Source organism: Myripristis murdjan, chromosome 19 (assembly GCF_902150065.1).
Source record: "Myripristis murdjan chromosome 19, fMyrMur1.1, whole genome shotgun sequence".
NCBI lineage: Eukaryota > Metazoa > Chordata > Actinopteri > Holocentriformes > Holocentridae > Myripristis > Myripristis murdjan.
The window spans coordinates 15,036,067-15,061,241 of NC_043998.1; the positions used below are offsets into that span (position 1 = coordinate 15,036,067).

Here is a 25,175-nt window from a genome sequence, read left to right on the forward strand (position 1 = left end):
GATTTGACCATAGACGGGATTTGACGTTCACTTTTTATTTTATTTTTTTTTATTGGACATATATTTATGAACTTACAAATCCTCGTAGAGGACACATACAATGCATCACAATATCAACGTTAAACAAAATCAAAATAAAAAAAAAATAATTGAGGAATCGGGGTTTTATATATAAAATATGTACAGAAATGCATAATTGACCTTTTTAAACACATGGCAGAGTTATGAAGAAAAATCCACAGGAGAAAGAACTTCACAGAAGAAGCATGAATCAAAATAACAAGAAACGGGATATATTCCCCATAAATCTTTCTTGCTTTTTGCAAGAGTACTTTTTTTTTTTTTTTTTTTTTTATAAGAAAATTAAATTAAAATAATTTACAAACCAAGCAAAGGGAAGGCTTGCTGCAATGAATATATTTACCCACAAGAAGAATCACATTAATCATGTCAGAAAGTGTTAAAATTTAGATTATCTATATACAAATATGAGAAATATTAAAATTCGTAATATCATTTATTTTAAATGATAAACAACTTTTAACACCTAAGCAAAATCCTCTCGAAACCGGGCAGACAAAAACATTTCCTCTGATGTTTCTTCTGTCAAGTTACAAAATGTACAAGGGTCCACTTCAAATTTAACTTTAATTTAAGGATTCTGCACCCGGGTAAACCTTATGAATTATTTTGAACTGCGTATTTGACCTTTATATATTGATTGTTTCATCTATAACTTAAGTTTCCAAATCCGGAGCTTGCACCTTCATCCCTCTGTTATACTCATGAAATATTATGGATGTTAAAACAGCACCAATAAATTTGTTATTACATTTATTATCATTCAAGCGACAGTCTTTGTGGGGTTTTAAGTCAGGCGGGTCGTGTCTAGAGGGTAACCCCAGAATTGCGAAACTCTCTCGCAGCCTCGCGCATGCGCACTGGGTCCACCACAGCGATGGCCGAGTCGGGCGACACCTCCGTCTACTCCTGTCTGGCCGAGTTTGACGCACAGCTGCGCTCCTACGAGGACAAAACCAAGACCAAGTTTGTTGTTTTGAAGAGCGACAAACTGTTCGGAAAAACCGGCAAGTGTGACAAATAAACAACGTAATTCTGTGTATCTAACGTGACGTTGTTGTGGCTGTCGGCGCCGCTCCGTCCGTGCAGAAACAGATGAGAGCTGCTTTGTGTCCGCAGAGCTCCGTGTGGCCGGGAAGGCTGTCCACTGGCAGCTGAAGGCGGTGCCCTTTGACGGTACGCCCTTCGTGGTGCTCGGCACGAAAACCTTCATATGCCACCGGGGCCGAGACAAACATGCCGCAGCGAAAAGAAAGCGAGAGGAGAAAATGGTGAGGAGTCCTTGGTCACTGTAAACTCGTCCATATCATATGGCCATGATTTGAGATAGGCTGGGTGGCTAACTGCACCCAGAGATGCTACAGTTACCAGCAAGAGTGTAACTTTTCCTGTTGTGAAGTGTGTTTGTGTGTTTGTTGGGGTATCATCACATGTGTATGATGAACTCACATCTAAAAAGTGCAAAACCATAGCTGTTTAGTCACAATAAACCACATTTGAGTATGCAGGCAATTGTTTTGACATTATCAAGGGTTATTGGCATTGCCTGCATTTTCACCCTGGTCGACAACTATCCCAAACACGAAAGGTGTAGCCTGTCCAGGACAGCAGGAAGGCTCTGGTTCTGGTATCACTGACCTTATAAATGCAGTCTAACAATGATTTCTTTCAGGCGAAGCATCAAGAAGACCATGTGTATGCAGAGACCAGGCAGATGATGCAGACAACAAAAAAAACTGGTTGTCCTGCAGCCATATACGCAGTGCATATATGTAGATTTCCTGATTATAAGGTGAGATACTATCTAATGTGGGCTGCTCATTTGTCCTGGGGTAGACTGTGTTTTCAACATTCCTGTATAGGGCTGAACAATTAATCGAAATATTGAAGTTGCAGTATGGCCAGGTGCAATATCCACATCGCAGGATCGCAGGACCAGATGCCTAAATCATATTTTCTAGATATAAGGAAACATGTTTGCTTCGTAAAGAAATCAGAAAAAAAACACATTAATATAATTTTAACAGGATTTTCTGTGAGCACTAAAATTATGGTACAGAAATGATCTTGCCTGCTAAAATGGTGAATCATATTGAAATCTCAATAATTTGTCAAATGAATTACAATATGATTTTTTTGTACCATATCGCTCAGCTCTATACTTGTGCATTCTGTACACCCGGCCTTAGTTTTCTAAGCTCCTTTGTTCACTCTATCACTGTTATTTTTCCACTCCTGTCTTAGTAGACATATTTGCAATGTTCATACTAAATGACAAAAGGCAGAATAGAATTGAGTGCTAGTTCTGAGTTTTGTGTTTCTAGATAAACGAGGACACCCCGTATCAGAGGCGAGAAAAATCGGCAGCTGTGAGAAAAGCGCTGAGAGGAGACCCGTCACATGTGGGAACGGAGCAGATGTTCGCTGCTTATTTCCCACATGTGACGGAGCATAAAGGCCACCCCGTTGTTGGAAAGGTTTGTGCCTTATGCTGGGTTTGACCTTACAAGTTCTGGTTTCACTTCCCATAGGATTTCATTGTAAATACTTTATATGCAGTTGTGTGGCACTGCCGACTCTCACGGCAAGCAGCACAACAAGCTGTGCTTATCCATCAGCTACCTGTTTGTTGAAGATATTGCTGGTGATGTCAGTTTGATCTGCTTGAACTCATAGGGAGCAGAAGTGTGTGAGCCCCCGAGGTTAAATCCTCTGGATGAGGACGTCTGCAACATCACAGACAAAGTAAACCTAAAGCCCGGGACGAGGAAGAGCAGTGTAGACCAGCTGCATTTACAGGTAAAGACTGTGTTGCGGGTGCTGTTCTTCTAGACACACAACAAGTAGTAATGTGGAGATCGTGCACAGAGCTGTGTGTAAGTCTCTGATCACCAAAGAAAAGTCAGTTTTAAGCTGTTTGACCAGTTAAACATATAATAACATAATTGATGTATGTGTGAGAAGAATGGAAATACAGGTGTACCTACTACATACGTGTAGTTTATGACAGGAACTTATAAAAACAAGTACATACAGCACTTTAAAATAGTGTTTGGCCTTCATGTGTCCCAGGAGCTGGTGGAGTCATGGCAGCAGGAGGGATGTGCTGTTGAGTACAGGCGCTGTCAGGAGAGGGATGACGGCACCACTGAGAAGCTGCTCCTCTGTCTGCAGACCCCATGGCAGAGGAGGCTTTTGGAGCTGTACGGGCAACAACTGTGCTTGCTCGACGCAGCGTATCGTACAAGCAGGTGATGCAGTGATTGTGCCTTCATGAGGTCATTCATACCTACACCATTTTCTTCAAATCTGCATGACTATTCTGCCGAAATTATAATGTGTTGTTTATTTGTGATTGAATCCATCCTCAAAATGTTACTGGTGCACTGGAGGATGCGTAGTACCAATCTACTCAATTTGCCTTTTAGGTATTCAGTGCCGCTCTTCTTCCTCTGTGTGAGAACTAATGTCAATTACATTGTGGCTGGAGTCTTCGTCACACAGTCTGAAGTGAAGGAGGACATCAGAGAGGCGTTGGAGGTGTTCAAAAAGTGGAACGCAGGCTGGAACCCATCCCACTTCATGGTTGATTTTTGTGAGGCAGAAATTGGGGCTCTTGAAGAGGTGTTTACGGGTAAATATTTTAAACCTTTGATTTCTTAATTCAGTTTTTCAAGAAAACTTTTGCCAAGCAGATCAGACGATATCAATATGTTAAATAACCATTGCATCACTTATTGTGTCCATTACTTAGGGTTTACCCACACCAACCTGTTTATTACAAACATTTGGTACATGCAACACATTTTCATAACTTTGCTGTTTGCAGTTAAGTTGTATAGCGTACAGTCGATGATTATATTTAACAAAACTAAGGTACTATGAAATGTGGTGGAAAATGTAACTCTGTAGTTGAAACCAACAGTTTAATACTAACGAGTGAAAATCCTGTGCCTTTACTGTTTTAGATTCCAAAGTGATCCTCTGCGATTTTCACCGGGAGAAAGCGTGGATAGAGTGGACAAGAAAAAAAGATCATTCAGTGACCTGCCAGGAGGAAGTTTTGAAAATTCTCCGGGTCATTGCAGACTCTGCGACGGCTGAAGAATTTGAGAACACCACCCTCCTGCTTAAACAGCACCCAGACTGGCAGACAAATGAGAGGCTGAGCAGCTGGCTCTCCAGCACATGGCTTTGCCAAGCACAGGTTTGTGTACACTTCTGCTTCAAAGATGTCATTTTTGTTCCTGTACAGCAAAATGCTAAAAAGCCTCAAACAACACTTTATGCCAGTTCGCCTTTAAAAGTTGACAATAAGATCTATTTTGTGTTTCACTGATTCATTATGAATATGATTGTAGTATGGTTTTGTGACACTGTATGTCCTCAACTAGAGATGGGTTAATGCATTCAAGAACGAGGAGCTGAGGGTGGCTGTCTACGCAAACAATGGAGTTGAGAGACAAAATGAAACACTCAAACACTCGTACCTGAAGGGCTACAGGAGCTGCAGTCTCAGCGACACCATCACTGTTATTGTGCAGGATTTCCTGCCAAGATCTTATCAAAGGTAAGAATACAAACAGCCAACAAACCAGACAGTAAAATAAATAAATAAATTTTAAAACGTGAATGTAGTGTTACATGTTACTTGCATCTCCCTGCTCCCTTGTTGTTCAGTTGAATAAATGAACTTGAAGTAATTACACTGAATCCTCCTACCCTATAGTACCAAATACTAGCAATAACTTAATACATTCTAACAATATTCCTACTACTACTACTACTACGGATGATAATAATAACACATAATAACTTTTTTAAAGGTCTTATGAAGCATAAATACTAAAAATCTGTAAGATATTTATATGTGGTCTCTGACATTTATTCATATGAGTGTGTGCTGACGGACGAATTAACAAATGTGTCGAGTGTTAAAAGTGTTGAAGTACATATGGACATAACACGCATAATATATCATGTAATAATGCAATCTTTATCTGCTCACAGATACATTGAATTGAACGCCAAATGTTCAAGTAGTTACCAGGTATACAGCCAAAATGTGCCGCCGTACCTCAGAGACAAACCCAGAATCATAGCTGAGCACATCATGACAAGGCATCAGGAGTCACTGATATTCACAGAGGGACAGGTGACATCTGCAGGGGAGGACAGCTTCAAGGTCAGCAGTCAGACAGCACCGCAGCAGTGCACCGTGTCCTTCGGATCAGAGAGTCGGATGCCATCATGTACATGTAAAGACTGGCAGGAAAACTTGCTCCCATGTAAGCACTTCTGTGCAGTGTTCAACCTGGTGCCTGGCTGGAGTTGGGACAGTCTGTGCCTCGCGTACAGGGAGAACCCTCTGTTTTTGCTCGATGAGGTGTGTCTTGGGCACGCCACTGACAGCTCAGGTACCTCTGCACCATCATATGCAGGCTGCCACTCTACAGTGACCGAACCCTCCGACTCTGAGCAACAAACCCTTGGAGGCTGCCACTCTCCAGAATCGTCCTCCAGCTTCAGAGCAAAAGCATGGAAGCGCCAGAAGTGTGATAGTTTGTTAAAAGAATTGGCAGACACAATCTACCACCTGGAAGACGAAAGCTACATGGACAGGGTGATAGAGAGATTAGAGGACTTTCTGGAGGACGTCAGACAACATACTGGCTCTCTTGCCCTGTCGTACACACCCCCAGTCAAGAGGAGCTGCTCAGAGGCCGCCGAGCAGCTCAGGCCTCTGAAAAAGCACCGGAGAAAACCACAATTCCCTGGCTGCAGCACAGACATTGCTAGAAAGATGCATAAATCAATCAATCTTTAACAATAATCTTATATGTTGTAACATTAGCCTGTTGAAAGCTTGAATCCCGTGTTTTCTGTACAGGTATTCTTGTTTTATTACCATTGCAAGGATGATTGATGTTCTCCTTTTGTACAAACAGAAAGATGCAAAAATCAATTCATCTAACATTAGTATGTAAGGAGATCTGTTTTTTTGGGTTGTTTTTTTATTGCCACATTTTCATTAATTTTGTGTTGGGGGATATAATTAAATATCAAATAATCAGAAAACTTAAATATTGTTGCTGTGTTGTAATGTGGCATGTAATATAATGTAACAGTGTAATGTAACATGTAGGCTAATCTAAACACTACATCCTCTTAGACGGCACATACAAACAAGCAGTTTTAGGTTATATGGCTTTGAAATGAAAAAAAAAAAAGCATTTTGTCTAGATGTCAGATAAATAGAAAGTGCAATCAACAGAAACTCACTCATGTAGACATTCATAGGTAAGTCCTAAAGTAACATAATGCTGTTTTCATGGGGTGATATGCGCTCAGTGCTGTAAAGGCTGTCTCTACAGGTGTGAGGATGTGGAGGTTTCTTAATGGATGAGCCTCCAATGGAGAAAATGTGATGTGCTGCTACAGGACAGGACTTCTTACAACGGGAGGTTTCCTAAGTGCCTTTCTGATAAAGAAAACTCAGGTTCCCTCTGAGATGCCTCTGCAAGTGAGGAAACACCATGAAGTGCCCTGGCAATGGAGAGAAAATCAAAAAAGAGATGCAGTGCCCTGTAGTCTCCCAGTCAAGGTGTTCTGTAAGGCAGGGTTTCCAAAAGTGAGGCTGTGACAGTAGTCCAGAGCTGCCACCAAATACTTTGCAAAGTGTTTGGTGGCACTGAGTGGGACCTGGGAGGCAGGCAGCACAGCAGACTGTCTTCAGGTTGGAAAATTTACCAATTCTGAATGACCAAAAACAAATGTAAAGAAATGTACACTGCCTGTGCTTTTAGAGAAAGCTCTATCATGTTTTACCCTGGATACTTTGGTAAGGAGCCAGCTAACTGAACAGGTACCTTGCTTAGCTGATTCTAGAAATCTCTCCCTAAAGAAATTATTTTCGAGTAATCTGCACAAAAAGCATATAGGACTTTAACGTCTGGTGTGAATTGCTTTTTCACAACTCAGATAAGAAATAAAGTGATACAGATATGTAGGCCTATGGCTGTCAGTCCTTTCACTGTTTGCTTGTCTTGCAGACCTTTAGTTCAGATTATCACTGGCAGTGTGGGGTATGTATCAGTACAATAGTCAAGAATGCTCATTAAAAAGTGCCTTTACCTTGAACATTTTCAAGCATTGCCTAGTTTCAACATTTGGCTTTTATAACTATCCTTTTAAACAGTACTACAATATATCTTGTTTGCGTGATGTTGCGGTGGGTTAATTCCATTCAAGTCAAAAGGGCTACTGGTAGTGCTGTGTTCTTTTATAATACAGTTAGAACACATTATATTCAGTATACAGTTATATTCAATTATTACAATACAAATATTGTTATTTTTTTCCAGATGAAGACTATTTCATCATACATGATGCATCATAGCTTTTTTGTCTGCTGGTGGGACCACCTGTCGTGCAGCAGGAGCCGTTTTATTTTTTCACCCCTGCCCTTCAAATAGAGTCCGCCACTGGTTACTCCCTCTGTTGTAGGCTATTTGAACATTTGTCACAGTGCACGGTAATCTGAAATCTGCACTCCAGAATAATCTGTCCTGATGGTGCTGACAACAAATAAGGCGCTAAATGAAGACACAACTCGCAAAAATCCGGCGAGACTTTGGCAAATCTTGGGTTACCATCTAGACACGACCAATCTCATTTCTAGGTCTACAAGTAAATGTTCCATACAGATTATGAACGTGTCCCGGTGTACATTCTCCTTTTACTGAGTCCCAATTTTTTTTTTAGAGAAATTAGATTTGCCCGCGGTCTTGCACAAGTACGAAACATTTTCTTCTGGTTTTATTCAATTCATGGGAATGTTGGGACCATGTTGGGACGTACAAAGTAATTTTAACCACTAGGTGGAGTACTTTTATTTCCTTTCATTACCGGCTATGTCATATGGACGTAAAAAAAACCACAAACAAACCACAATGTAAAACAATGAATGAATGACTCTCTTAATGTTAAGTAGAGCACGCTAAGATACAGATTTTCGCTGACAAGTTTGGTTTGTTGTCTTCAATAATCAATGATATGTTAGAGCAGGAGAGACAAAGAGCACGCTCTGTGAGGGGACGTCCCAGTGCGCCTCCTGCCTGGGAGCCTTTTTTTTTTTTTTTTTTTTTTGGGCCAAAGTTTGCCATGTGATTCAGTCGCAACTGTAAACTTGTCAGTCACTTCAGCTGGCTCAGACAGGGGACGGAGCGGACAGAGGAGCAAAAGCCTGTGCTCTGTACCTCAGGGCCCCTTAAACATGTTTCCATCTGATCTCGAGGTTTCACTTGGAAAAATTATCCCTGATATTCATTTTGCACTGGACTCTTTTGTCATACAGCTGAACTAGTCTTGCCAAGAAATGGAATTACTTTCTACCTGGCGCCACACTTTGAGGAAAGGCTGAACTTCACGGATGATAGGATGCGAGATGCCATCACACCCAGAGGATTTGTCTCTGCAACTTGTTGAATCTCAAAAGAATGGTGGGTGAACCTGATAATATACTGAACAAGTGTACAAGCGCAGAGAAAGGTATACTAATTCTACTTTCTTTTTTAGGAATATACCAGCCTCTAAAATATCAAAGGAAACTATATTCCATGCACATCCTATTGCATTATTAAAAATTAATAATAATTGATACTTAAGGAAATGAAAAAAAAAAAAAAAAAAAAAAAGCGATTTAAAGCCAAATTTATGGTCATTATCACGTATTGCCAGAGATCTGGAAGGATGTTTTCAACTTAAGATTTGTCCTTTTGACCTCTAAGTGAAACACATTTCATTCAGCTAGAAGCTTGAGCTCTCAAATTGTCCATGTTACTGTGAATTTCTGCAATCTCACAGTAAAAAATGTCTGCAAATTGAACACTTCTGCATATCCACTGTTGTGGACTTTATAGTCTTGTATATTGTTTGTTTGTTTGTAAATGACTTATAAATATATAGAATGAGCACTGGGTGTTTTTCCACTGACCCCACACACTAGTACAAACTCACTGAAATCATTACATTGTCCCCAGTATATTCTATCAGCCACATTAACCACAGATCCTGCCTGCCTGCTCTGACCTTAATTAAACCTGTTGTCAGGGTGAGAATATTGATACTGTCATGTTAAACCCTCTCTCTCTCTCTCTCTCTCTCTCTCTCTCTCTCTCTCTCCCTCTCTCTCATAATTGCCACAGACTGTTGCACTGTTCCATTTGCTAAAAGACACAACCTGCCATGTATGTGACCATGCTCCCCACATGCTGCACCACAGTCTAGAAATAGAAGTGTGTCATGCTGAAGTTAATTTGGAGGCAGCAAACACTGAAAAAAAACTGAAGATAAAGACGTTCATGCATCTATAGCTCAGAAAACGAAAATGGTGTCTTTTGAATACCAGATTGGGATTTTTTTTTTTTTTTTAATTGGATTTTGTATTGTAAAACTGCAAAACTGGTTTTGGTTTGCTGATGAGTCATTTGCCTCCACATAAGAGATTAACATTAAATGAGGAAGTTATTAAAAGCATTAGTAACAAGATGATAACTGGTGTCATGGTGGTTTTTGTTATGATGAAATCTGTCACATGCCTTAGTGACGTGTGAATATTCAGCTCATGGTCATTTTACACAGCAGGTGTGTTTGGTGCATAAAGCTGAGATAATTGGTGCAGGTCTAGTTTACCGTTTAATTGATTAAAATCATATCCCATCTATTATCCTGGGGAATTGCTGATCTAGCTTTTGTGTATTTTTTTTTTTTCCAAATCATATATGGTAAGGTTTAATACACAGCACAACTAATGCTCTTAACTTTTTTTTTTTTTTTTTAATAAATCTCTCACCCAAAGAGCAGAAATCTTTTGTCCACTTATAATCAGTTTTTTTGGTGTCTTGCTTCACCAAGGCTCAGTAACTTTTTTTAAATTGCAGATGGAAAATACCAAATCCACCATAGATTTACTCATAGTAATGTAATTCATCCTCTCAGTGCTAAAAGACTTGCTCTGTCTTCTGGTAGCTTCCTCTGTATGTCTCTAATTGTACATGACAAGTAACATCTAGGAGCTTAGTGACTGACCCTCTGACGTGTGAGTGACCCTGGGAGTTTCAGTGCTGTGATCTCAGACCAAAGGGCCTTTAGAGTCTCCTCTGTGTAAGAGACCTTTGTGGTTGTGGCATGCGGCAGGGTGGTGCAAGATGGAGCTGATTTTTTCCTCTTGGTGAAAGCGCACCTCAGTGCACGGGCTGTTCACCCTTTGATTACACACCATTCCACGTCAACAGTGCACTACTGGAGCTGTAAACTTCCCATTCCTTCTCAGAGAATTTCACAGGCAGTGTCCAACCATCCCGTGTTTAGACTGCAGTCATTTGGACCGGCTACAGTGGTCAAAACTGGCCGGAGACAGAAGTTGCAACAGGACGTGAGAACTGGACCTCCAGACATATTGAACAGAAACTCAGGGGGATCCAGACTTATCTGAACATAGAAAAGTATGGTCATGCATCAGGATTTGGAGAAGAGTTGGCAGCTTTCAGTTTTCACTTCCTACATAGTGTTTCCATGTGAAACACAAACCTACCTTTCCGTAGAAAAGGTCGGCCTATATGTTGGAGCTCTGCTGATTAATAGCAGCAGTCTCTCTAATGGATTGGCCCTGCGGGTGCACTTGTTATCCTTTAACAGTGATCCATAAGAAATCACAGACAGAATCCGTACTCACCTGACACCATAAACAAACGTGTTCACTAACCCAGATGTCTGACGCAGGATGAAAGCTAACTCTGAGCCTGTCTGTGCTCCAACTCTCTCTTCCCTAAAGCAGTAGTAGCAATTCATTGACAGTTTCAACCTAAGCATTTTAGCTGGCCCATATATCAAATTGACACTTTGCTAATTTTCCTCAGTGTAGAGACTCATTTATTGGACACCCTTGCCATGTTATTGACCTTCTTCTTCTTCTTCTTCTTCTTTTTTTTTTTAACTGGCAGACAATGTAGGCAGGCTTCTGGTTAAATCCCAAGATTAGTTGGATCTGAGCCATGCTGCCATTATCTCAAAGGTAACCTGATATTAATCTTTCAGGAATTGGCAGGATATGCCCAAATAGTCACAATTAAATCAATCCTCATCTGTGATATGACTCCCCATTGCCTGCCAGGTAGAAGCTTATTATGCAGCAGACGTGCAAAAGTACAGTGTACTGGTTGCCCTGTAGTTTCATACCACCACAATTTATGGTTCTGTGACAAGCAGGTTTTTCCTACTCGATTTCTGTGCTTAGTACTTACAATTCCTGGTGTCTGTCATGTATCCTCCTCATTCTGAGTCAGTGTTTTAGAGACAGCATGGCATGAGGCAGCAGTAAGTCATTAGCCCATCACCAGATGGGTCATGTCATTGAGAGGCTCTGCTGAAAAGATCTTCCCCCACTGTTGACATGAAGCAGCAGCTGGTAGATTGGATGGGCTGGTCTGCCTACCTACATCAGTTGGAAATAAGCTTATCACACTATCCCAGACAATGAGGTCAAGGAAAGTTCTGCAGTTGTGGCATCGCAATTCATTCATGAAAATATTTTTTTTTTATCCTTGTTGCAATCTGTCACTTACACTTCAATAATACCTTCAGAGTTGTAATTCCACCCATCGTAACTAAGTGCCACAAAGACAGACTATCAATAAACATTGTTTTCACTATGTGTCCCAGCCTTCAGCACATGCATGGTGGGTGGGTATGTTCCTGAAACGCACTGGTGCACTTAAAGATAACAAAGGCTTCCTCGTGGGAAGGACTGAATTAGATTTCTGTGAAACATTCAGCCCTTTTCTATTCTTAACTTCTTAAGATATGATATTTTTGTCTCTGAGTAACGTCCTTGTCTTTTGGCTTTGCAGAATGCAGCACATCAATGCTGCGCAAGCTTGAATGCGTAGAGTCTGGAGGAGGGGAGGGGAGGAGGCAAGAGACAGGGAAAGAATCCATATAAGCAGGGCTTTGTATAGATTCCTTTATTGTTATGTACACTCCAAGCTGTCACCTCTGACTAAGCATCACCGAGGTGCAGAAAGGTTTTTATTGCATATGCAACAATAGGCTTTTAACTTCCCCATGTCTATGACTAGTTAAAACAAATTTCCCCTACACGTGCTCTGACAGAAAGAATTGAGACCAAGTGTGTGTTACTTACAGCCGTGCTCAAATGTGCAAAATGTGTGACTGACAGTTTGATGTTCATTTCATTTACAGGATGAAACATCGTCCACAATGGGGAATACAAATAACTGCAAGGCTATTTAAGAAGGCAACTGGAGTCTTGTAAGATTGGCAGAACCTATTAAGAAGCAGTTTGTAAAAGGCTATCCAGGCACGGCTACATCCAAGAATGAGGATCAAATACACAATATCCATTGTCTTTTTTGTGGCACTTGTTATCATCGAAAAGGAAAACAACATTATCTCCAGGTAAATCCATTTCAGTGATCAGTGGAGTGCCTTTGTGTTTTTCCAGCAGTTTCACCTAACCTTTTCCATTACTCCTATCTCTTTCGTGTTTTAAACAGCTATTTCACTGGCATTCCTTTAGCAACACAAAATGGCTGCAGATGTCAATGTCAAATATCATTTCCTTCTCTAACCTTTGCAGAATAATTTAACACTGTGATTCCTCCACACTTCCAGGGTGTCAGATAAACTCACCCTAAAGCAAATCCCCCAGACCCCTCTGCAGTCCAGCGGTTCCTCTCATATTTTGCTGAAGCACAATGGTTCCTTGACCACACTCAGCAAACTAGACTCTGCCTTCACACTGATGAAGCGGCGCCTTGTGAACTACACTGAGCGCCTAGAGCTCATGCCAAGAGGCAGGAGGCACATCCTTCTTCTGGCAACCACCAGGACGGGCTCTTCCTTTGTGGGCGAGTTTTTTAATCAGCAGGGTGACAACATGTTTTACCTGTTTGAGCCGTTGTGGCACGTGGAGAGGATGTTGACGCTGGAGACTGGGGGCACCAACGCCACAGCGGCAGCCCGGGCGTACCGGGATGTGCTCCAGCAGCTCTTCCTTTGTGACTTCACCCTGCTGGAGAGCTTCATCGATCCCCCTCCTGTGGACCACATTACCACCGGCCTCTTCCGCAGGGAGTCCAGCAGCTCCCTGTGTGAGGAGTCGGTCTGCAGTCCTTTCATCAAGGGGGTCTTCGAACGCTATCACTGCAGGACCAGGCGATGTGGACCCCTGAATCTGACCATGGCCTCTGAGTCCTGTCTCCAAAAGGAGCACAGGGTCATCAAGTCGGTGAGGGTCCGTCAACTGGAGACCTTGCGCCCACTGGCCGAGGACCCCCGTCTTGATGTTAAGTTCATTCAGTTAGTTCGGGATCCCCGGGCTGTTCTTGCCTCACGCATGGTGGCCTTCGCTGCCAAATACAAGAACTGGAAGCAGTGGGCCATGGATGGCGATGTACCCATTGATGATGATGAGGTGAGGAAGCTCAAAGGCAACTGCGATAATATCAGGATGTCTGCTGAAGTCGGACTCAGGCAACCACCATGGTTACGTCGGCGCTACATGTTGGTACGCTACGAAGACATTGCCCGGTTCCCAATGAGGAAGGCGACTGAGATGTACAGGTTTGCCGGAATCCCATTGGCTCCACAAGTGAAATCCTGGATCCTAAAGAACACGCAGGCCTCCAAGGAGGCCAGCGGTGTGTATTCAACACAGAAGAACTCCTCAGAACAAGTAGAAAAATGGAGGTTCAGTCTACCTTTCAAAATAGCCCAGGTTGTACAGAAAGTCTGCGGACCAACACTGAAGCTGTTTGGGTACAAATTTGTGAACAGTGAAGAAATGTTAACTGACAGGTCCATCAGTCTGATAGATGAAAAGGTATTCAGCTTTGTATAGACACTGACAAACATGAACTCTAAAACTTGGCACAGACAAAACCAACTGTTTGCAGAACTCTGGAATGGCTGTTATTTATTATGGACCAGTAGCCTCTTACAGAGAAACAAATATTTTCTGATGGTGTGCTATTTAAAGTTTACTACTACTATTTAAAAAAATACTAACAAAAGGCATTATTGAACAGAAAGCATATATGCTGCGTTTAACAAAGAAAATAGGTAGCTGAAACAATGTTGAAACTTTACATGTGGGTAAAGGCTGGTAGAAAGAGGATGCTGTCTTTATTTTTGCACTCATGGCCTCTAGCTTAACTGCAGCTTATATTGCAAGTCTGCCCCATGTGTAATTTCACTTCCTTAGAACCTAAGGGAGATAATTGTGTGCTTGCGAACAGTGACGAACTGTTTCAAATGCTCCAAGAAACTTATATTAATTATATTTTCATTTTGTCCAACAACTCCCGAACTAGCAACAGAAGTCGCTTTTATACCAAAGAAACTTGAAGTGAAATGTAATACACAGCCTAATGAATGAGCTGCCTTGTATAGTGATGCTTACTGCAGAGGAAGGAAATACCAGTGTTTTGCTATGTAATTTCTACGCATAAGATTAAGAAGGGATGTTGTTTCATGCTAATTTATTTTTTTCCTTCTGTTTGCTGAAAGGCCATTATGACTCCAGTTTCTGATGTGCTCCACAAATTCCATTCCCCCCTGCAGTGGGCACTTTTCTTGCACATGTGTACTGTAGGTTGCTGTAAATGCATGTTTTCTCATTGGCCAGAAGTTGTTTGAAGTTGTCCTTGTGACAGTGTCAGGACCCATTTTGTAAAAACAGATGTTTACAGTGCTACTGTATCCAGACATTCCAACTGCAGCTGGTTTGCAGGATTGTGTGAGTTTTGTTGGCTGGTCTCTGTCTGTTGACACAAGTCTCCTGGCTGGTGATAAAAAGAGGCCTTGACTCTCTGGCCTGCAAGACTGTTTGCTGATATGCCAGCCTGTTCCTTTTGCATTTGTTTGTCACAATAAATCTATCTTTTCATTATGTGAAAATCTTAATTTTCTGTGAGAGTACATTCTGACATTGTGAAAATATCACAGCTGATAAAATCATTGGAGCAACACGGTACACTAGTATGCCATACAGAGACTTGTAGTCTTGTATTACAGGGTTTCACGTTCAGCTGGCATGAGCAAAACCTTGTGACCTTAAATGATCACTGCTAGTAAGAGAGCCAAAGCAATGATGAAATAAGTGCGGGCAAATGTGGCAGAAAAAATGTAATATATGTTTTCCTGTGTGGTCCACATTTGCTTGTACTGATGTCTATTATTACAAGAGCATGAACAGGCCTGGGTGTAACAGTGTAGACACTATCACTTTAGTGCCAGAGAGGAAGCAATGCCATGCTATTAATATTTAAACTTTCATTGGTTATTTAGTTGTGGTGGTTTTGAAGTTCCGCCACCGAGATACTACCACAGCTAACAAAGCTTCATTGACTCATCTTTGTCAGTTTTATCCACAGCAAATGTTTAAGCTTTGTGCGAAGTGACATGCTTGTCTTCGAGGAAGTAAAGAGGAAGGATACTGTGGAGGCAGCTGCCTGACTTGCAGTGTGTTTACCACTGTGCAGGCTCAGCTATTTAAGGCTCCAAAGCTAGCAATTACCCCAACTTTACATATATTGTGGTCCAAGTCATTTTCCTCCACCTGACCCCACCCGCCTACAGAAACCATGGGAGGCTGTAGTCTGGGCAGTCCCTCCCTCTGGCTCTCCCTCTGGCTCTCTCTCTGGCTCTTTCTCTCTCCCCCTCCTTTTCTCCCTCTCTCTTTCTCTCTCTCTCTCTCTCTCTCTCTCTCTCTCTCTCTCTCTCTCTTCCACTCTCTCTCTGACATAAAAACAGCCACTTTTATTCATTCACCACCCCATGCCCTCACCCATGCCACCTCAATGCACTTGCAATACATTCATTCATCCCAGCAGCTCACTTTAGGTTCAGCTGGATGTTTATTTATCTGTCTTTTAACAATGGTGTTGCCAGCTCTGCAGAGTTTAGTGAAAACCTAATGAGGAGAAGCCAGGCATTCATAAACTCTTATATTGGAGTGGCTTTATGTGGGACATGTGTGAAGGGTGGAGTCACTGTATGGTTGGGGCAAATATAGAATAGAATAACCACTCTCCACTGAATTAAGGCCTTCTTCCCCCCTTTCTGCCATAAAATGAGGGCACTTAGGTAACCCCACCCTCCTGCCCTGTTATATGGTGCCCTGCCACATCAACCATGAGGGGTTTGAAATATGCAAAACAGCCGAAGCCGAAGCTCAGAGTGACGCTATGCTGTAGCATCTGTGATAAACAGACACACAAAATTGAGGTAATTCAGACGTGACTCAGAGCTACGCATAAAGCTCATGCTGTTGCGTGCGATAATGATGGTTGATGGGTGAAGAGGAGACATAAATCTAAATACACTGTAACGGAGGAATGCAATTCATAAAACTCAGGTTGTTGCATGTGATAATGACTGAGGAGGTGCGAGGAGCAGGCACGGGATCTCAACGCGTAAAACTCTTCCTGCATGTAATTGATGAGTGGAGGGTAGACAGTTTTCTCAAACACTAAATTCCTCTGTCAGACAAAAATTGCTTTATAGGGAAATACCGTATTATTGAATTTTCCGTCACCTCTACATCAAAAAAAACCCTCTTGATATGGGTTGCATTATTTCATGTGCTCACAGGTTCCCGTTTAGTTTGAAGCATTTTCCTTTAAGCATTGTTTATAGAGCCCCAGCAAAACTGTGATGCCTTAAAATTTGCATTGGATGCATTTTTTGGCCAATATCATGCTGCTTCAAATAAAATGCTGGCAGTAAAATCTGCTTTTCATCAACATTTTATGACACTGGATCAAGTGTCTTGTGATCTACTGTCATGCTGTTACCATATTAAAGTCTGGCAATTTTTTTATTTTGAGCAGGAGCAGGAAACGGTAACCTGTGGATTTATGGTGACTGGTTTTTTTTTTCTTTCTTTTCTGCGCAGAGAGCCATGGATAGTTAGAGAGAGATCAAAGATAAGAGGTGGTTTGGTCACCCTGCCACAGCTGCACGATGCAGCTGCTTAATGGCGTGAGCACAGTTTCTACCTCAGTTTCAATGGTAAAGTCAGATTATTATGCAAACCAAAGACCTCAGTTTCTATTATAAATGACCAAATGAACATGACACAGCCTCTTCACTGCAAATGCAAAGCTATCTAATGTCTGTTAATCATTCTGCAGGAAGTTGGCTATTGTTGCATCAGGCGATTTCGCAAAGGCACCGTTATTTGTAGAAATCACACTGGTTCAACCCTGTGCCTCTGTGTGACCACAACAATACATTTGGGACATAATTTCACTAAAATGCTGTCTAATCTTTTAACATTTCTATGACAAGACATCTGTTGTTTTTGTTTTTCTGTTTTCCTGTATGGACTCTGTTCTGGCTGACCAAACCACAAAAACCTACCGGAAATGGATGCCCATGAATACAGCAATGGAAATACAATTCACATAAATGCTCTCTCACTGGATTTAGATTCTGCACAGCAAGTGAAAAATGCCACAGAGATGTGGGTTCTGCGTGTGGGCAGCAGCTCAAGCTGTCTGACCATTACAACCTCCAAAGTATGTGTAAAGAAACAAAATAACAGTTACTGTGATGTGGTACTTTTAGGGAAGAAAAAAAAATTATTTTAACCTTACAGAAGAATGACTGATTTTTAACCTTGCAGTGAGGATAGTCAAAATGTCCTCCAGGGTGTGTTGACCACCTGAACACACAGATGGATATATTATGAGAGACTTTGCTTAATCAACCTGAAGAAAGACACCATTTTCCCCAAAAGCACATCCACAATACAGAAGCATTACGTTACCTTAGAGTTTAGCCCTCGTTTGAAGTTATTTGGAGATGCTTCAGGTTTGCAGAGGGTTGAATGACTAGCAGTCACAAGAAAAGGACTTATCTAATAGAGGACAAGTGGCATGTGATACACACCAGGGATTTTCCACCCTGATTCATTGCACTGTAATCTTTTTCTCTCCTGCTTGGGTTTTCCCTTGGTTTGCATGTGTTTTCCCTGGAAACCTCTTTATCATTTCCAGTATGAACTCAGTGTTTATGGACAGTTTTGCCACCCGTCAACCCAGACCCATGAGAAAACATTTGGGGTATTACACTTAATCTAAATTTAGATATCCACTCTGGTTTGAAAAACAAGAATATAGGGAACCAAGAGTATAATGTCTGTACAGACAGGAAACTGGCATGACAATATGTTGTAGTCACGGATTTTTAAAAATATGTTGCAATACAAAAGAAAGGGCACATTTCAGTTGATTTTCTGAGGCTACATTTGGCTTTTGACTGTAGAATAGTTGAGGAAATGTGCAATGCAAAGAATGACTGTGGGTGAGGGGACAGTAGTGAAAAGCAAATAACTGGGGTTAGGTCAGCAGGTGGTGCAAAGAAAACAAGAGGACAAAGCTCTGCCCTGCTCCTCACACTGAATAGGTGTCACTCTAATATTTGCTATTCCTTTTTTCCTCTTCGGAAACACACACACACACCCTCGATGCATACAGTTTAAACTCAGATTCACATTCCTTCCTTAGAGGGTGAATAAATCATGTGCTGCAGTCTGGCAGACAATGCCCAAATAAGATGTCTGGTAGCGCTTTTGTCACATTAACGTGCAGCTCTGAAAGCTCATAACATTTACAGTTTACCACATTTATATTCCTCGGTGTGTGATAATGACACTCTCTTGCAAAACACTTTCTTGTGCCTTTTGTGCTTTAGGCCTCATCAGCGGCTGGGCAGGGTCCTGATTCAGTGTGTGTGTGTGTGTGTGTGTGTGTGTGTGTGTGTGTGTGTCTTAAATAGCTCGGGTGTTGGAACAAAAATGCAGCTACTTGCAGTAGCAACTAGAATTAAAAGAATCGAGACCTTATAAAAATGTTACTTACAACCAAAACAAACAGACTTCCAGCCTGTGGACATTTTGTGTTCTCTCTGACCACGAATTATCCAAATAGTGCGTACAAATATAAAAAGTACCATTTCTAAAATGTGTGCACACTGTTCTACTATGGGGCTTAAAATAGGTTCCTCAAGCACAAGATGTGCGGCATTTGCATTTTGGAATGAAGTTTTGTGAAAGAGCCGTTTCCTCAGCCAGTCCTGGTGGGGAACACAAAGCTTCAGTCTTTCCTTACCCTTAGAGCACATCAATACCTCCTTTTGTGCGAGCACCAAGCTAGAGTGAAGAGGTCTTTAAAAAAATTTAGAACTACTGAATAGATTGCGCCATTTGTCCCACACTCCCGGCACAGTTGGCAGTGCTCCAAATACCAAGTAAGTGCCATTCTGCTGAACTATAGTCCCCCCCCCCCCAAAAAAAACAAGCATGATAGTTTGGGGAAGAGCAAGGTGGCTAATGAGAAGCATCTAGCCCAGAAGGAGCAATACTCATATATTCTTGTTTAATGAGAAACGTTTCACATTAATCCCAGCATTTCCAGTAGTATACGCCGCTGATGCATTTACCAATTACAGATCAATCTCCTGTCTTGAGTGTGTAATGACAGGGCTTTTTCTCCAAAGACGCAGACACCATGTGAGGAAGAGCCATGTGATGCTGTCTGCATCCTCACCACAGGACGAACAGATTAAAGGATGCAAGAAACGTCTTGAAAAATGTTTGCGCAGAACACCAAAGTGACCACTTGGAGGAGATCAGCTGGGATCCATCTTTAGACGTACGGCAGGCTAGCACAGGAGGAACTGAATTCATTCAAAATTGTGGTGTTTGTTTCGATTTTTCTGTCTACTTTGATGTTTTGTCATTTTACTGTCTCTTTGCCTCCAAAGAAAAAGCCACACAAGGATTCATTTGTCCTACACACGCCGTAGTGTGTGCCACTCACCAAGGAACGGCGACAGTTTATTTTGAGGACAAGATGAACAATAATTACAGGCTTTTAATACCCTTTTGTGTGATTCAGAGTTGAGAGTTGTCATAGCAAACACAAACTGGAGTTTTTTTTATATTTATTATACTATGATAAATTTAATAAGGACCCCTTACAAAAATAGCAGAATGTGCTGTATTAATGATATACTTCTGTCTAGAGAAGCTGGCCACAACCCACTGTGCTAAAATAAAGCAGACTGAACGCACCCCTGTCTTTTATGTAATTAAAATTGACAGGGTGGTGCCACATCACAGCATGCCAGCATGTCGCTCATAATTGAACAAAATGAGGATCATATGGTCATTTGTAAGTGTAATGTTCTTAATATGCACTTAAACTGGTTGTTAAACATTTATAGAAAGTGATGAGAGAAATGAAACCACCTAGATATAAATGGGACGCAGTTTTAGAGGTGTACAAAAGGGCTCATGTGGTGAAGACAGATGTATCACGAGATGTGCCCTCAGTGTGCACTTTGCGGAACAGAATTCACTGTAGATGAATGAATCTATGTATAGAAAAATACACGAGACAGACGTCGAGGCTGGCCATTGTTTTAGTTTTTCCTTTCCCCCTGTCTTTTGTCCTGCACCAATTCTACAAACTGGCCTGTAAAAATGAGGAAAAAGGAGGCAACATGGCAGGAAACACGCCAGTCATCCCAGAGTGGTCTCTCTCTCTCTCTCCCTCTCTCTCTCTACAGGGCCATTCTGTGTGTGACGGGGGCAGCAGCGAGGGAACATTTTCATACCTTTGCCCCGACTGTTTCTCGTGCACAAAGCCACTCTATGTCTACCGCACAAGGCCGCAGTCTTGAGGCCTCTGGTGGGTGCAGATAAAGTACGGGTAAAATTCCCCCCCAAAGAAAAACACATTATATAAAGAGACCCATAAGGAGCTAACATTTACCTTCTTTTATTGCATGATTCGTATCAAAAGACGTGGTTGTCTCCCAAAAGAGCCTTAACAATAGCTTCCCAAGTTGTTTCCATCCCAAACACTGATCATGTTGTTGTATAATTAGAGGCAAGATCACACGTTGCAGGTACACACTGTAAGATTAATAGCATTTTCATGAAATGTTTCACTGTTCACCCAATCAATACAGGTGTACATGCTCTTAAACAAAGAACAGGGAAGACCTATATGAGGACAAACTGGACCTGGGCTGCACATACCACGCAGGCCAGCCCCCGCTAGCCCTGCAGCGACATGGCCTCCAGCTACACAAACATCTGTGTGGCACTAGAATGTGCAGAACAGGTGGTAAGGCCGGGACCTGTCATTAATGCCTGATGACAGATGAGCACCGATTGATTGGTGTGAGAGCACTTTTCTTCACAAGACTGACGGCGTATGGTTTCGTGTTACCTGTTACAGTGAAGGAATCATGAAGTACACTGTAGAGAGTTTGTGCTTCATGAGCTGCAATGATTCGGGTCCTTTGGGGTCCCACAGAAAAATGGAGAATGGCTTAAATGCCCCTCTATTAATTTTAATGGTTATCACCGTAATACTACATATCTGTACCGGGCCCCTCAGTAATGCCCTATCTATCTGCCAGTCCTTGGGTGTAAAAAGTTTGAGAGCCCCTCTCCCCTCCCCATTCCTCCTCTCTTTTAACTACCTTGGTAGGTTGTGTTAGTTTCTGCAGGAAAGAGGCCCCAGCAGGGGAAAACACATCCCTCTTTGATTTGCTAAGAGGAAGGACTCAAAGTTTGAAGATGTTGATGGAACACCCGGATTCTTGTGTTTACCATTTAGGTGTGGCACAATGGACCTGTCGAGGCACAGCGTGAACCCGCTGATTTACAGTGGTGCCACCTTTACCCAGGCTCTGTCCTTTTTTCGAAGAAAGTTTACTTTAGAAAAACTCGGTCCACACGAGTGTTCCTGTCAAAGGCACAAGAAGATAATATTCAAAAAAATCGAATTAAAATCGGCATGAAATAAAGAAACACACACACAAAAATCTCCATCTCAACTATTTGGTCTCATAATCAGCATTAAAATCTTGCGTTTTTCCAAAAGGAAGTGAAAAAACAGCCACATGGATGGCACAGCACATGCAGTTTCAATGCAAATCAACTTGTCTGCAGAATTCTATTGTATCAAATGTCATTTTCTGCTGATCTGCTTTATTGTTGCAACATATTTCTATTTGTTCAATGAAAAAGTGGCATTGTCTCATCGCACTGGCAGATTTTTCACTTGCTTCATAAAAAAAAACAAGATTTTAACACCAAACATAAGATTAAATGACTTGTTAAGATGGAGATTTGTGTGAACAAAGTCTGAGATTTGTATTTAAATATCACAGTCAAGCCACAACAAGTAAAGGATGTGATAAAGAATGCAAACAAACTCCCCTTAAGTACCTCAGAGCGGCCTCCCACATGGGATGCGGTCTAAATGAAAAGTGGCTGACCAGTTGCTCACAGGCAGATAAGTCATGCCTGCCCTTGACTTGCCTCATTCCCAGCTGCTGCTAATCACACCGCTGCCAGACATGTAACCCAGCGGCCGATAATCTGATGGAGCCAGCTTGAAGTGGGGGGGAACGGTGGCCGCCGCTGCAGGGCCCTCCGACTGCCTCAAATGGCTGATGCTTAGCTGACTCAGACCCATTCACTAAACTGGGGCTGCAGCTCCTCTGGATATCAATGTAACCATTCATTCCACTCATTATCAAATCTTAACTTATCTTAAGACCGCAAGGGGTTTATTTTCTTAATGAGAGTATTACGTGTATGCAAGCTGATGATTCTTCACTGTCACAGCCGGCAGCCACGTTGAATTCAGCGAAACGTTAAACAACAAGCCGTAGTGTGGATCTAAGTAACACAGATGTTGAATGTTTTAAACCAAAAAGTACTGTGTTTGGATCATTTATTACATTACAGTGTAAGCCAAATCTGAATCTTGTAATGACGTATGAAGCCACTCAGTAGGTAGAGAGGCTTAAATTTGCTCTGCATTTCTGACACTTTACACAACGAAGTGACTTGTTTAGATTTAGTTTTATCTCATCTTGTGTTTGGGTCCGGTTACATAATCAAGAGAGGAGTGTAGATAAGATCAAGCGGCCTCAAAACAGATACGTGGCCTTGGCTCTGCCTTTAACAATAATATAAATATGTCATGCTGGAGTGGTTTGCCTTGGTTGAAAGCAGAGAAAATATTGACTGGTTTTGTCCTTGTTTGTAAAATGCAGGCATCTAAAACATCTAGGTTGTTTATATTAACAGCGGACATGTACCACCAATAGATACCCTAACAAGAAATGCCATTATATATAATTTTGCCTGTTTAAATTCATTGTACAAAGTTGGTCATATGAGGTCATCAGAAATTATGCAAATTCTATTTTAAGAGGTAATGTATTTTATCCTATGGTGCATCGCATTTGTTTTTACTATTTGTGTGATACTATTTAATACGAGTACATGAGTGTGTTTTGTTTCCACCATGCATTTACTATAATGGTAATATAAATTAATACAATCTGTTCAAAGGATATTTACTATTCTGACAATTATACTTTTAATTCTTCTTTATTTTCATTTTAATGTTCAATTTTACTCTGACTATTTATGAGATTCTATAAATAACTTTTAAATTAAAGACTTCTAAAGTAGCTATATACATTATGAATATATACCTCATACAATAGTGTATACAATTTATGTATACATTTAATTGTCTAATTGATGTAATAATGTAATATAATATTTTAAATTTTGCACGGATGTAAATTAAAAAATTGTCCTGTTTTCAGTATAATGGCAAATAGGGATCCTAGCTCCATTTTATTTTTTAAAGAAAATATTAAACTTTGATATCAGGATGATGCTTGATATCAAGAAGCTTCATTTTATTGTGAAATTTGACATAATGAGCAGTTTTTAAGTGCCATGATCAAAATAAAGGAATAATAAAAGTGCTTCTCTTTATAGACTCTTCACTGGGAGAAACCAAAGTCAACTCTGTAAACGCTGGAGTGCACCTCATAAAAGAGATAATTCATATGTTGGTGTTTTGACTTGCACGTCAAGCTAAACTAAGTTCCCGCTGCGAGTCCCACAGCTCAATTGCAGACCTTCAGAGTGCCTCGGAGCTCTAGGTTTTTACGTGCCAACTTTAAATACACGTGCAATCACCAACCATCAATTAAGCGTCAGCAGCAAAGCAAAAGCAGTGGTCGACGGTTTTACAAAGTTGGTGATTTTAACAAAAATATTGAGCCAGTCTTCAAGGAGTGAACAAGGCCTCAGTGCTACATACAACATGTTGCCTGTGTCGACATGCTAACAGTTTACCATAGAGACCACCGGAGGAAACCAAGGCAGGAGGATGAGGAGCCGACTGTGCACCCACATCTCCACAGTGAAAGTCACGGAAACAATTAAGTTAAAATATCATGTATAGATTGCTTTCCTGTGTGTGACGAATGAGTGTCAGCAGTCCTCACAGAAAAGTCTAGTATTTCTCTGTCCCTGTAGAGGTCAGTCTACTCCAACATTAAATACAAGTAGCTGCATCTCTCTCTCTCTCTCTCTCTCTCTTTCTCATCCTTTCCTTCCCTCCCACTTCAAAGATCACAATCATAATGATTCATATCCAGTCAATAACACATATTCTTAACTTCTCTGAGTGTTACAAAGCAGAGTGACATCACGATGATGATCCCCTCCAGCAACTTTTATAGTCTAATTTACAGCCTCACACACGCTTGGATATACTGTGCTGACAGATATATGGGAAACTGTGAAGAGGCTGTGCTGAGTAACAGTGACTCCGCAAGCTTGTAAACACCATTTACCATTAAAAAGAGAGAGAGAGGGTAACATTTGATCTCACTGTTTCCTTTTCTCCACAGTTTTAAGCACAATTGCGTGAAGGCCCGAGCATCACCGCCTAATTCTGATGTCCCCTCCAATTTTCTGATGTGCTAAGTTTGCACAATGGCAGTCTTAATTGTCATTAAAGAAAAATAGTCGTGGGCTTCCCTGTCTGAGCCATCTGCATGGTTTCTCCTGTGATTGCTTCCTGATTTTCTATAGCAAGGAAGTGTGAGGAATTACCTCTTCAAAGGGATGTGTACCCCACCAGCACTAATCCCTAGTTAATGGCCAGCAG

General features: G+C 41.4%; 2 protein-coding genes across 3 annotated transcripts; both read left to right on the forward strand.

Annotated features, from left to right (window-relative positions):
- Positions 1 to 918: 918 nt before the first annotated feature.
- Positions 919 to 7,086, forward strand: LOC115378326 (uncharacterized). 2 transcript variants are annotated; one of them, XM_030078546.1, is made up of 10 exons: positions 920 to 1,088; positions 1,201 to 1,352; positions 1,754 to 1,873; positions 2,406 to 2,558; positions 2,758 to 2,880; positions 3,154 to 3,332; positions 3,510 to 3,715; positions 4,050 to 4,288; positions 4,476 to 4,651; positions 5,092 to 7,086. In XM_030078546.1, the coding sequence occupies exons 1-10, from the start codon at positions 935 to 937 to the stop codon at positions 5,906 to 5,908; spliced, it is 2,319 nt and encodes a 772-aa protein (XP_029934406.1). In that variant the 5' UTR covers positions 920 to 934; the 3' UTR covers positions 5,909 to 7,086. The 2 variants fall into 2 exon arrangements, with proteins under 2 accessions (XP_029934407.1, XP_029934406.1); XM_030078547.1 differs by lacking the exon at positions 2,406 to 2,558 and having other exon boundaries at positions 919 to 1,088.
- Positions 7,087 to 8,296: 1,210 nt separating this feature from the next.
- On the forward strand, positions 8,297 to 14,997 carry chst3b (carbohydrate (chondroitin 6) sulfotransferase 3b). Its single transcript, XM_030077989.1, has 3 exons — positions 8,297 to 8,582; positions 12,343 to 12,558; positions 12,775 to 14,997. The coding sequence occupies exons 2-3, from the start codon at positions 12,479 to 12,481 to the stop codon at positions 14,000 to 14,002; spliced, it is 1,308 nt and encodes a 435-aa protein (XP_029933849.1). The 5' UTR covers positions 8,297 to 8,582; positions 12,343 to 12,478; the 3' UTR covers positions 14,003 to 14,997.
- The last annotated feature ends 10,178 nt before the right edge of the window (positions 14,998 to 25,175 follow it).

What these genes read in the sequence shown, in the direction of transcription:
- chst3b (XM_030077989.1), top strand. Translation starts at nt 12,479, where the DNA reads ATGAGGATCAAATACACAATATCCATTGTCTTTTTTGTGGCACTTGTT. An exon ending in GAAAACAACATTATCTCCAG is followed by an intron (nt 12,559 to 12,774) that starts GTAAATCCATTT and finishes CCACACTTCCAG; the next exon opens with GGTGTCAGATAAACTCACCC.
- LOC115378326 (XM_030078546.1), top strand. Translation starts at nt 935, where the DNA reads ATGCGCACTGGGTCCACCACAGCGATGGCCGAGTCGGGCGACACCTCC. An exon ending in GCCACCCCGTTGTTGGAAAG is followed by an intron (nt 2,559 to 2,757) that starts GTTTGTGCCTTA and finishes TTGAACTCATAG; the next exon opens with GGAGCAGAAGTGTGTGAGCC. An exon ending in CTGCCAAGATCTTATCAAAG is followed by an intron (nt 4,652 to 5,091) that starts GTAAGAATACAA and finishes ATCTGCTCACAG; the next exon opens with ATACATTGAATTGAACGCCA.